General features: G+C 43.1%; 1 protein-coding gene across 6 annotated transcripts in view; it reads right to left on the bottom strand.

Moving 5' to 3' along the window:
• LOC102083182 (zinc finger protein 708) overlaps window positions 1-1867 on the bottom strand; it is a 40394-nt gene extending 38527 nt beyond the window's left edge. For 2 of the 6 annotated variants that reach the window (XM_019351370.2, XM_025900702.1), the window contains exon 1: window positions 1392-1732. Coding sequence is in view for 2 of the 6 variants with exons in the window: in XM_019351367.2 (XP_019206912.1) it covers window positions 1503-1518 (16 nt within the window). In the remaining 4 variants the exon portion in view is untranslated. The other 4 variants (XM_019351367.2, XM_025900703.1, XM_019351368.2 and 1 more) reach the window with 4 other exon arrangements.
• Window positions 1868-13973: the final 12106 nt, after the last annotated feature.

The following is a 13973-nucleotide window of genomic DNA, read 5'->3' as shown; positions in this document are numbered from 1 at the left end:
ATTTATTTTATCGCAAGTCATATCGTTATCGCAATATTGATCACAGTTATCGCACATTGCAGGTTTTCCTAATATCATGCAGCCCTAGTTTATTCCTCCCTAAATATCGTCGGTGAAGTTTGCCATGCACGTCAGATTTTCCTGCGCATTTTCATACCTCTGCCAACATATTTACATATTTCTTCATTTATAGTTTTGATGCCTTCAGTGAGAATCTACAATGTAAACAGTCATGAAACGAAAGAAAAGGCAATAAATGAGAAGCTGTGTCCAAACATTTGACCAGTGCTGTACTAAGATAGAAAGACAAACAGTACACTTGGCTCAGCCTGGCTGCAGCGCTGAAAAGAAACCTGAGGTTGTTACCGGTTTTTCATTAATTACTAAGATTTCATTACTTTCAAGAGGGCTTTTTCTTTTCCAGGTCAAAAGAAGATCTTCTACATTGTGCAGAGGATGTAATACTATTAACAAAATAAGCTATCAGCGATCATCAGACGGAAAAAAGTAACCAACAGAGGCTAAAAAGAAGGTACAAACGAAAACACAAATTAGCTAAGAGAGAAACCCTGTAGACCAGAGGTTCCCAAAGTGTGGGGCCCGCCCCTGGGGGGGGGGGGCGCGGTATGAAAAGAAAAAAGAAAAAAAAAAAGAGCGCTTGGACACTGTGGACAGGTTTTTGACCGTATGGGCTCCCACACAAACGCAAAGCAGGAGATGAAGCATCGCCAGATATGTTTCCAAACCAACTTCCTTCCAAGCCAAAGACAGGAAAATATGGTGAAGCATATCTTCCCTTTGACTTCACCTGCACAAGTGCCAAGGTAGGTCTCCCCTGCAAAATTAGTTTCCCTGCCTCGGGAGCAGCGCTGGGCTCTCCAAATCACGGACAAACAGGATCCCACATTCTTGATTTTTAGTTCACAAACACTTCTTGTAATGACTAACTACTCCTGACATTTTGGACATGTTAGCTCTTTATGCAATAAAGTTACAGCGGGATACAAATAATATCAGGCTGATCCTGCCTAATTTGTTCCCCCTGTTCAAATCATGGACAAACAGTATCCCACAGCTGTTTATGTGTTTAAACCCATTTTGCACAGAGAGACATTTTTTGAAAAATGTATTGATAGCAATGTTGAATATTATTACATAGGGAAAAAAAACAACTACACGTAAAATAATTACACCGTGACGCCTCTGCCTTTCTAAATGCAGGGACAGTAACTGCGTGTGTGTATGTAAGCGTGTAAAACCTGAAGATTTTACACCCTTTTTTTTACATTTTTCTTGTAAAAAAAAGGGGGGGCCTGGCAAAAAAAAGTTTGGGAACCACTGCTGTAGACAACTATGGAGTTAGGCAACCAATGCAGTTATAATTTACTCACTGTGGATCCCTCTCTGAGTAACCCGAATTAAAGATCCACCAGGGGAGAAGGAGGCAAACGTGCCGATTTTATAACTGGACTAGGACTAGTAGAGACAGTGGGCTCACTGACCTCCTCTTTCCGGCATGTTACTCCCGTCAGTCAGCACGAGTACACGTTCTTTGTTTACAACGAGAGCGTATATCTTTCCAATCACGCATCAGAAACAGAAACGCGATCTGCTGGAGACCAGAGGGGTAGCATTAAGGAAGCTCAGCACAGCCACACGATCTTTGCCTTAGACCGCTTAAAAAACTAAAGGTCCTCGTAGAAGATAAAACGTTTGATGACTGTAGTTATACTCTTACCTCCTTACGCCCACGTTGTACTTTTTACAAGCACCGCGCGCTACTACTTCTTCTTGTTTAATGTCGATTGACAAGCAACGTTTCTGGTGCATTACCGCCACCACCTGCACAGGAGTGTTGATAGGGGACGCTTGAAGTACGCACACTACGCGTACTACGTACGGTGCGTACTACAAGTACGGGAAGTGCGGAAGTGAGAGGCTTGTGAAATGGGACGGTCTAGCCTTCGTTGCGCTGTTCAGGTTGCCTAGCAACCATGATACTAACCGCGAGAAATGTTTCATACAGCTTTGTGTGACAGAAATGAAGGAGAAAAAATGTTTTGTTGGTCATTCATTTTTGTCATGACATCACTTTGATCAGTTGAGACCACAGGACTGTAAAACATGATAGTTGGGCTTCATTTCTGTACTGAACAGTCATTTCAAGATTAGTTAGTAAATGATAATTAGCTAATGTTGTTCATGAGACTAAAGTCATCTTACTGTGGTAATGTTAATATAATATGGACAATATTATATGTATTGTCAGATTATATATATATATGAGCTTGAACTCTGGGTCAAAGATGCAAGTAGCAGTTATTTATATTTCCTATCACCTTAAATCTTCACTCAAAGACAAGTATCTCTGACAGTGTATATACAGATGTATTATATATAAGCAGTGTTGGGTAAGTTACTTTAAATTAGTAACTTAGTTACATTACTAGTTACTTCTCTAAAAAAGTAACTCAGTTACTTCAAGTTACTCGTTACTTTCAGAGTAACTAGTTACTAAGGAAAGTAACTTTGGTTATACTCAGAATTCTCTTGTTAATGTGTTGCTTCCGTAACTGGATACCCAGCAAGTTTGCCAGTCTTCTAGCTTGCTTACTTGCCACAAGTGCACTGTGCCACCTACCAACAGAAAGGAAAAAATAATGTGCACATTTCCATGAGAGAAATCCCACGCCTGGACCGTCGTTGACCGCCGCCATGATTCTAGCCTGCTTTTTACATCCAACACAAAAACTGCAGTCGTGGTGCTTTTGATTGTACTCAGAACTTGGAAATTCTGCCTTCTGAATAGGAAGATGTAGGTAACACCAGACTGCAGATGAGCTGCATACAGGGCTGGACTGGGACAAAACAATCGTCCCGGGTATTTTGACTAGAGACCGGCCCACCATTATAGGAAAAATCATAAAGCCTTTGAATGAAAATAAACACTGTTGTGACAGTGATGTACACTGTTCTGATGGTATATATGTATCAATCTATCAATCGTTTGTTGTAAGACTCAGATAATTATTTTTTTAAAAGCGAGACATTTTAAATGAGAATAATAAAGAAAATATTTCCTTGTGTCCCCCTTTCTCTGTTAATGCCCTTCCTGGCCCCCTGGCAACACTTTGCTAGACCCGCCCCTGCACAGTTACCAGCTGTCAGCTACTTAGAAAAGGATCCTGGTGTTATTTGTCTCTCAGAAACAGTTCATAACTTCCCTTCAACTCATTCATGTCACCTAAAAGGTAAACCTGTTTCTCCATCACCTGTTCAGCTCTGATGATTCAGTAAGGACATCTCCTGGTTTCATCTGCATGTTTCCTTCTCACCACATATCCAAACCGATGACCAGCAGCTTTACAGCTGTGGCTCCAGCAAACATCAGCTGATACTAGAAATTAATATTAAATAAATTCTAACAACAGCTGCTCAAGCTTAAACGTGCTGCTGTTGTTTAACGCGACATCCGCTGGTTTCCTCTTTCTGGCACAAAGTGGGCGATAAATAAACAAGAGAGAAAAGCCGATCAGCTGATCATTGATCAGTTTCGTGATTGAAGTAGAAACGGGAGAGAATGAGAGAAGAAGAGGCAGCTGTGCAGCTTCAGCTTTGTGTCTTTTTCATTGTAGCTGAAGTCCGGGACAAACTGTGTTCCTTTTCACCTCAGTACGAAACGCGTAATATTTTCTCTGAATACCAGACGATTCTGTTTTTTAGGGGACGGTTGGCAACTCTAATAATTAACCGTATGAACAAAATAAAGTTCAACATCAGTAACATAGCACCCACCCAGCTGTATAGAAACTCCGTCATGCTAGCTAGCACGCAGTACGAAAATGTCAGCATACCGAAAATAAACTCCACCTAAACTTGGTTTATATCTGACTCAGATAGACTGCAGGTCATAACTTCTTACCTGAAGTTCAGTTCACCTGACACGCGGCGGCTTCGGGTCTCTCCTCTTGCCTCCCTTTTCCTTCATCCACCTGCTGGCCTCCATCACTTGCTAATGTTATTGAATCTGTGGAAGCTCCGCGATATCCACCACACGAAGTAACGAGTAACGAGCCTATCTAAATCCCAGTAACGAGTAACGCGTTCCTGGTTTTGGCATAATAACTAGTTACCGTGCTCGTTACCACAATAATAACGTAGTTACTGTAACGCGTTACTTAATAACGCGTTACTTAATAACGCGTTAGTCCCAACACTATAAGAGACAAACATTGTTCTTTCAATATGTTGACATTACTAAATTTGGCTCAATGCTTACATATATGTGTAAAAAGAAAATGTACGAGCTGTGAAAACTGTTGGTGATAGAATGAAGAGTAGACTGATATATTAAATATTCCTTTATTGGGTGAGAAAATCAGAGCATGTCATAACTGCTTTAAGTCATACAGAATAGATATCAGAGCCTTAAACAGGCTGACTTCTGCTAAATGGGTCAAACTGGGCAGAAACTATACAAACACATAACATCCTTATAGAATATGATGTAACACTATAGATCAACTTACCTCAGAATATATAAAGTATATAAACAATTACAGCAATATGATGCAACAAACACAGCAGTACTACTAATCCAAAATACTCAAAGCTTCATAGAACTGAAACAAACATTTATTATAAAGCTCCATTCTGCTGCTGATACATACTTTAGGTTTCTGAATATTAAACTTGTTGCTGCCTTTCATAGTGTGTAACTTGAAGGCCCTGAGTACTTTCTCCCACACTGAAAACACTGGAATGATAACATTATTTGAACATTACCTAATAAGACTGATTCAGGACAGACAATTAGTTATTTTAAACTTTCCTAGCAGTCCTTCACAAACAGGGAACAGTCTGTCTATTCTCTCCATCTGTCAGCTGCTGCTGGCTCTTCCTCCTCCTCTTCCTCACACACTGCTGAGTTTGTCCTGGTGGATCATCAGGGGTGCAAAGCCTCACAGATGATGTGCAGCAGTGGGTCCCTCAGTCTGTCCTCACTCTGGACACTTGCAGTTGTCACACATGGAAATCAAATGTGTGATAAGCTGCAGGATTCAAACACAAGTGTAACTTATAAATACATGTTCATACTTTTATTCCACAATCAGAGAGAAAGAAACAGAGAGAGAGTGCAGGACAGACAGACAGGTGACAGTCTCAGGTGTACACACTGCTACAAAACAGCACAAGAGAAGGAGGATTTAGTGTTTGTGTTATTACGAGTGCTAAACAAGAAGAGTTCCCAGATGGTACAGTGGACACATGTGTGACTCCTGTGATTAAAGCGTCTTTCTTTCAGCTTAACGAGTGAACCGTCAGCTTGTTCAAACACACGTTAAAGTCCGTTTGGCTCGACACCACAGAGGTAGCAATATAACATAGCTAACATTAACAGTGCAGTGAATCCTGCTTGTGCCGTCATATTCAGGACTGCAAACCGAGCAGCATCACTGACTTTCAGCTCGTTGTGTTTGTGGATATATGACTGACTTTAATTACGCATAAAATCATCACATTCTCTGTAAGATTAAGGTCAACTATATATATATTTAGAAGTAGAGGCTTTAAAACCAAGTTACCGCTGAAAGTACAAACATCACTAATGTCACATAACTTTGCCGACATGTGGCCAACAGTAATGTTTTAATGTTCTTAAACATTTGCACATAAATAAGTGGCATAATATTCAGTACTTACTTTTGACAGTTCACTCTTCGGCCGCTCCCTTCTGCCGTATTTTGCGGCAAAATTATCCACACCCACCGCCGCGCTATGGATTGTGGGATATATGGGGCCACAAAGCGTGCACCGGACCATGCTTGATATTTGGGGAAAACGACGGCGCATTTGGAGTATGCATTTGAAGTGCACTTTGAATTGGGACAGCCGTCGTCGCGTGGCGGTGATGTAATCGCACTTGAAATGCGTACTTCAAGCGTGCATACCCTGAATTGGGACACAGCCTAAGGCTACGTTCACACTGCAGGTCTTAATGCTCAATTCCGATTTTTTGATCAAATCCGATTTTTTTGTCTGCTTGTTCACACTACACATAAAATGCGACATCAAACGCGCTCCAGTGTGAACGCTCAAAGCGGCCCGCATGCGCAAAAGAAGATGTCACACACAACTCGCTCTGTTTAGACCCAGAGCAAACAATATTGTTTGACTGATTGCCCTTAATATAAAGACTTCGGACTTTATGTTTCCCAATTTTTGCTTTAAGTTATTTTGTTATTTACATAATAATGTAGATAACCTAATAATGATCCTTTTTGCTGTTTTAGAGGAGCGGTGCTTCAAAGGATAGTTGCAGATTTCTGTCAGAATCTGCAGAAAATACAGTAAAAATAAAATGTTCACATTTCTCCAACGTTGTCTTCCCAACAGTTTCACCGGATGGTAGGAAATCGTTCGCGATGTCCTATCGGGCGCTTCTCCGGCGCTGATAATTGGCGTCTGTCTTGTGTCAGTGACGTAAAAGATGGATTTAATGCGACTTGACCGTTCACACAGCAGTCGCTTTCTCAAACATCGGATACGTATCGGATTCAGTACCACATACGAAAGTGACCCAGATCGGATTTGAATATATCGAATTTGTGCCGTTCACACTGTCATACCAAGATTGGATACGGGTCGCATAGGGGCGAAAAAATCAGATTTGATGCGCTTTCGCCTGCAGTGTGAACGTAACCTAACTTCCTGCGAATTCTTTCATCTTTACTGTTCTGCCATCTTCACTTGATCTTTTCAATTACTGTTTTATTTCTCCTTTAGTGAATAGTATCATTATATCAATTTGACTGCTTTATGTGGCTTGTTTTGCATATTTGCGTTCCAGCTCTAAAATTTGAGGCTCCCCCATTGCCCCTCCCATCAAGATTGTCTTACGTTTGTTTTCATTTTAATAAACGTGAACAGCAGAGAGGAAGTCACCCTACAATGAGATGAAACAATACCTTGCAATTTTTCCTGCATATACAATTTTACGGTCATTCACTCCATGCCACTAATAACCAGCTCGCAAAGTAAAACATAATAAAAACAAAACAACAAACACAAAACACCAGACATTATGATATAGACTTATAATTTGCACAATTTGTGTTTTCTAAATTCTATTTCACACATATTCGGGAAAAGTGAATGCAAGGACCCTCAGTGCCCCTGCTTGCTGCTGCTGCGCTGAAGTCTCAAACACAACCTGTCAAAAGGGAAAGGGGGCGGGAAGCATCCAAACAAAGAACATTTCATTCATAATGTTGTCAATCCAAGCCCAGTGTGTATTGATTATTTTTTGTGGTTTGTGTGAAATCCAGGTAATCAGATGTGTCATCGGATAATGGTAGGTGTGAGGCGCTAAATGGGGCATTGAAATTTCATTTCATTTCAAAACAGTATTAAGACCATGGACCAGACCTTTTATTAGAAATTCAACAAGTACTGGCATTAATAGGGATACACTCCTTTCCAGCTGGTGGCGATAATGCTCCAATAAACGAAGAAGAAGAAGACGTGCCAGTCATCATAATTGTTATTTTCCATGGCATTTTTTAAGCGGGTTAAAGCCATCACCTTTGTCCATCTGTATCTGAAAGTGCCACAGGACTAGGGCTGTCCCAAACACACTTTCAGTTGTGGCCATCTTCCTGATGTATTTGTGGATGTTTGTTGTTTCATCCTGAATAGTGGTTCTGACACTCAGTAGGCTGCAGCCACCTTCATTTCACTTAGTGTAAAGTCTCAGAGTGCTGGATTTGGATTGAAACTTTCCATACATGTTAAAGAGCTTTCTTATCTTGATGCCAGTGGCTTGTTTCTCTTCTTTTAGCCTACTGATTATCCCAGCAGGGGTATAGGTATTAATTGCCTGGATCCTATTCTTCCTATTCAGCTAACATCACGCCATCCTTCAAAAGTCTTCGCCTCACTGTGTGTGCAGATGCACTTACACCTGCCTGCTGCCATTCCTGACCAACTCTGCACTGGTGGCACCCATATCCCGCAGCTGAATCATCTTTAGGAGACCTTCTAAGCCTTGCTGGACTTTCTTGAGCGCCCTGAACCTTCTTGACAACAATTAAACCTGTTTCTTAAGAGTTCTTGATGATCCCATAAATGGTCGATTTAGCTGCAATTTTAGTAGCAACAACATCCTTGCCTGTGAAGCCCTTTTTATGCAACACAATGATGTTGCATTGCAGATAACCATGGTTAACAGCAAGAACAACGATCTCAAGCATAATCCTCACTTTTATTCTAACTCAGTCAGCATAACATAATAGTCTTCAGCCTTGTGTTCATCAACATTCTATTGTTTGTATTGTTTGTTTATTGAAATTATCTCAGCATGTCTTTTTATGGCAGTGATAAATGTAGTGGAAATAGGTTTTTTGGGATTAAGTTCATTTCTATGGCAAAGGACTTGCAAAGAACTTTGTCTCACACATGGGTCCTGGAATATTTACACTGAGGCACAGTCGGTGTCAATCAAGGTGATCCACAGATTGCTCAATCTGCTTTTACAATCTTGAGCAACTCCTCTACTTAGCAGTAGCTGATTTTTTTTTTGTCTCTCTAGTGTTCTTCCCAATTCTTTTCTGTGCCCAACATCTGCATTAAGCTAGATGCCCATTTATCTTAAATGCTTTGAAGCTGAGGCAGATTATTGTTCAAAATCACTGCTGGATTTCTCTAATGAGAGGCATTTTCAAATCGTCATATCTCCTTAACGAAACGAAGTTAAAACATGAGGCTTGTGCCAATATATCTTCACACTCCTGGCGCTAACAATTCAAGAATTTCTTTATCACCTCTTACCGTTTGGCTATGAATTAATAATTTACTGTTGAAAAAGTACATTTGAGGGACCCTTACCATGTTCAGCATTTTTTCAGCTGTCCATTTAAGTTATTACTATTCTGCTAAATCATAGTATTTCTGCTACTTTTCAGTATTTGTGCTATATACAGTATTTCTGGTAATTCATACTATTTTTGCTATTTTATAAGATTTGTGCTAAATATAGTATTTCTGCTTAATCATAGTATTTCTATATATTACTGCCTGTTCCCCAGCAAGCAAATCATATCTGAGGGCTGGAACCATTCAAATTTACATATGAGGGCCTGCACGGCTTCCCCGCCAGCTCTAAAATTTGAGGCTCCCCCATTGCGCCTCGCGTCAAGATTGCCTTATGTTTGTTTTCATTTTAATAAGCATGAACAGCAGAGAGAGGAAGACACCCTACAATGAGATGAAACAATATCTTGTAATTTTTCCTGCATATACAATTTTACAGTCATTCACACCATGCCACTAATAACCAGCTCGCAAAGTAAAACATAATGTCAGGTTTTAGTTAATGGACTAAGGCACAGACCGGGAATCCTTGCAGAGTAGACAGTCAGTTTATTAACACAAACGACACCAGGTGATACTATTTACAATGTGCTGGAGGGAGGGGAATGGGGTCCAGAGCTCCGGGGTACGTGAGGGGAAGGACGGAAATCAGACACACTCCAACGAATCTCTCTCCTCTCTCCACAGCAGGGTAACACAAATCCACTCACTCGTCCACACGATGACAGGCGGGCAGGGAAAGGTCCAGGGTAGATCTGTACAAGGAGAAACTAGAGTTAACGACGAACAGACAGAAACAACTTCTCAGAATTTAACTCACTACGGGCAGAGTGACTGATGCTGATAGCTCAACGATCCAGCGACGAGTAACACAGTGCTGCTGTCTTAAATAGGCCTTGCGATCACCTAGATATGCAGCAGGTGTGGAGATGGCAGGTGCGTGGGCCAGGGGCGGGAGCCCATAATGAGCACCGCCCCGGCAGGTGAGAGAGAGAGAGAGAGAGAAAGAGAGGGAGACAGAAAAAACAACAAAACACATCTTGCCAAATACAAGATCAGCTGGTGAGGCACAGGGACCATGACAGTACCCCCTCCTCAACGGGAGCCTCCCGGCGACCCACCAGGCTTACCTGGATGCAGGCGATGGAACTCCCTCAGCATGCGCTTGTCCAGGGCGGCCGGCCGAGGGATCCAGGACCGTTCCTCCAAGCCTTAGCCTTCCCAATCCACCAGGTACTGGTAGCCATGCCCTCAGCGCAGAGAATCCATGATACAGGTGATAGAGTAGGCTGGCAGACCATCCACGAGCTGGGGGGAGGAGGTGGCCTGGAAGGAGAGCACAGAGGGCTGGACTGGAGAGGTTTAATCTGAGACACATGGAAGACGTTGTGTAGTTTCATGTTGCGAGGTAGTTTGGGCTTTACAGAAACAGGGTTAACCAAAGCAGAGATCTCGAACGGGCCGATAAAGGTGGGAGTGAACTTCTTGGATTCCACCTTGACGGAACGAAGCGTGTGGAAAGCCATACCTTTTGTCCAACAGCATAGGCGAGGGTAGAGGACCGATGGCGGTCAGCAATGCGTTTATTGCGGTCCTTGGTTCATAATAATGCAGCCCGGGTGGCCTTCCATAACCGACAACATCTACGAAGATGCGCCTGGACTGACGACACTGAGTGTTTGCCTTCGATGGAGGGGAAAAGAGGTGGCTGGAATCCCAGGGAAGCTTCGAAAGGCGACCGGCCCGTGGCGGAGGAGGTCATGCTATTGTTGGTGTTGTTAAGTAATGAATATATAATCTTAAATGCTTATATGCTGATTATATTGGTTTATGTAAGAAAGGCCCAACTCTGAGTACAATCTGTGCTGAAAGGAAACGGCATGCTTTTGCAGAGCGTGCTTTTACAGCTAGAAAGTGAAACCAACTAGGCTGTTTGATCGAAACTTAAAGTGTGGGGTGACGTAAAGACCGAGTATATAAATAACTAGGCTTCCATTTGTGCTTCAGACCTAGCGTTGTGTGTTTTGTGTTCAGGTCTCCATATCCGGATATGTAAAATAAAGATCATTTTTAAAGTTAAAAGACCACTTTGAGCCCTGTGTCTTCTTGGCCCTAAAGAATATAAAGAACCAGAATTTAATAGCGTATTCCATCCATGGCAGTTCCTCACTCCTGATGGCCTGGTTGGAACAGGCGTGGCAGCGCAGGGCGGCCTCCAACTCCTGGTTCGCCCGTTCAGACTGGCCATTGCTCTGAGGATGATATCCAGAGGACAGACTGACCTCAGATCCCGCAGAACTCTTTCCACTATCAGGATGTGAATTGGGGACCCCGGTCAGACACAATGTCATCCGGAATGCCATGCAGGCGAAAGACGTGATTGATGAGTTGACGTGCAGTCTCCAATGCTGTAGGTAGCTTAGGCAGAGCAACAAAGTGAGCCGTTTTAGAGAAGCGGTCAACGATCGTGAGTATGATCGTATTACCTGCAGAAGGTGGAAGGCCGGTCACAAAATCCAGAGAAATATGGGACCACGGTCTGGTGGGTGTGGGTAAGGGATGAAGAGGACCCGAGGGTGGCTGGTTAGAAGCCTTGTTTTGAGCACAGACTGCACAAGCGGAGACGAATTCTCTCAGTGTGGGCCACCAGAAGTAGCGCTGCAGGAAAGTAATGGTGCTGTGTATTCCTGGGTGACAGGAGAAATGGGTTGTGTGTGCCCACTGTAATACCTCAGACCTGACGGACTGGGGAACGAACACACGTCCCGCTGGCCCTCCTGCTGGGTCCGGTTCCCTTCTCTGAGCCTCGCGAATGGCCGACTCGATTTCCAAGGAGATGGCCCCCATTACAAAGGTGGCCGGGAGGATGGGTGCAGGGTCCGCCAGGCCCTCAGAAGTGGAGAACTGTCAGGACAGGGCGTCCAGCTTGACATTGCGAGGCCCTGGCCTGTAGGTGATTGAAAAGTGGAATCGCGTAAAAAACAGAGCCCACCTTGCTTGTCTGGCGTTAAGTCTCTTTGCAGATTGCAGATATGCTAGATTTCTATGGTCTGTCCAGACAATGAACGGTTGAGCAGTGCCTTCCAACCAGTGGCTCCACTCTTCCAAGGCGAGCTTGATGGCTAGAAGTTCCCGATCACCGACGTCGTAGTTGCGTTCTGCGTGGGTGAGACGACGGGAGAAAAAGGCACATGGGTGAAGCTTACCATCCTTCTCCTGTGAGAGGACTGCTCCTACTCCCGTGTCAGATGCATCTACCTCCACCACAAACTGCAATTTTAGATTGGGCTGGACCAGAATGGGTGCCGAGGCAAACCACTTTTTCAGCTCCTGGAAGGCTGATTGGGCAGCGTCGTTCCACTGGAAAGGAATCTTGGGAGAGGTTAGTTATGTTAAAGGCAGGGCTACCTTGCTATAGTCCCAGATGAATCTCCTATAGAAGTTAACGAAGCCGAGGAACCGCTCCAGCTGCCGTCGGTTGGGGGGGTTCAGGTCAATCCATCACAGCTTTTACCTTACCTTTTACCTTTACCTTAGTCAGGGTGCAGGTTTCCCCGCTGGATGATGTAACCTACGAAGGCAACTGTGGACACATGGAACTCACATTTTTTGCTCTTAACGAACAACCGATTATCCAGTAGGCGTTGCAGGACCTGACTGACATGGATTTCATGCTCAGATAGAGTTTTGGAGAAGATCAGGATGTTGTCGAGGTAGACGAAGACGAACCTGTTGATGAAATCCCTCAAAACTGTTATGTGATGGCTGTGTGCAGGCAGGAATAGGACCCAAAATGCAGACACTTGGAGGCGGAACGTGAACTCAAAACAGCTTTAATGCTGAACTCAAAAGGGTAACAAAACTAAGAATACAAAATACACTTACGCAGACAGAACACACAGCTAGATAAGGGTAGATCGCAACCCCGACAAACTGAAACACAGGGCTTAAATACATAGAGGGAGCAATCAGGGAATGGGCAACAGGAGGGAAACACAGCTGGGGCAAATCAGGCCTAACGAGACAAAGGAAGCAAAACCAGATGCATTTACATGAGACATGGACTTTCAAAGTAAAACAGGAAACATAACACAGACTGAACTTACAGACACAGACTCACAGGCAGGCACTACAACAGAGGGAACAGAGACATGGGACCAGGGCAGACACAGACACTGACTAGACATGGGGATATAGCAGACAGGGGAGACAGCAACTAAGGATTACACAGAGACATAAACCATGAGACAGAACTCTAACAAAGAAACCAAAGACTAGAAATGATAAATAATATAATAAACTCAAAACCCCCAATCCTAAGAGTACCCCCCGCCCCCCCAAAGGGCTGGCTCCCAGGCAGCCCAAACCGAAACACCAAAACAAAAAACAACCCAACTAGGGCTGTGCGATATGACCAAAATCTCATATCCCGATATTAAGACATCTATCGTCCGATAACGATATAAATCACAAAAATGTAACATTTTCTGTAAATTCTGTGAATGTCGGGCAGCTCGACTTGCGTGAAGTGTTTCCAGCTGGGCGTCGCGTACCTGGAGTCGAGTGTTTTAACTGATGCATGAAACGATACATTTTTAGACATAGGTTGTAACGGCCGCCGTTTTCTTTGTGAGTATTTATTACACAGCGTGCTGCGGGGAAAAGCCTGTTCTAACGTTTGAGGCTAAGGTTTTGTTTTTTTTAGCACCGGACGGCTCTTTTTTGCTTCTCATCCGTTAATACTCTGCATCTTTCACGTGATTGTTTATTTTGAAAAGTCTCAACAGGATCTTGAGCTTTATTGTGAAAGGTTTATGTGGAAAATAAACAAGCGGACACGAGGTGGTGTTACCGTCGTTGTTGCTAACGACAATGCATAAAAACAAGCGCTTGTCCATCTGTAGTGTGGTTATATTAAATATAAGAGAAAGAGAGAACTTCAGGAAATTAATATAGCCACTACAGTGACCATCAAAATAATGAAAAAATATTGCCGTAAACAGTTTATTTTGCGACACCACGAAACAAACGATAGCGTAAAATGAAACGATAGACGTTTTTCTATCGTCATCCGATATATATCGTTATATCGAACAGCCCTA

The sequence above is a fragment of the Oreochromis niloticus genome, linkage group LG3, assembly GCF_001858045.2.
Source record: "Oreochromis niloticus isolate F11D_XX linkage group LG3, O_niloticus_UMD_NMBU, whole genome shotgun sequence".
Classification (NCBI taxonomy): Eukaryota; Metazoa; Chordata; class Actinopteri; order Cichliformes; family Cichlidae; genus Oreochromis; species Oreochromis niloticus.
This window is presented reverse-complemented; position numbering and strand designations above follow the sequence as displayed.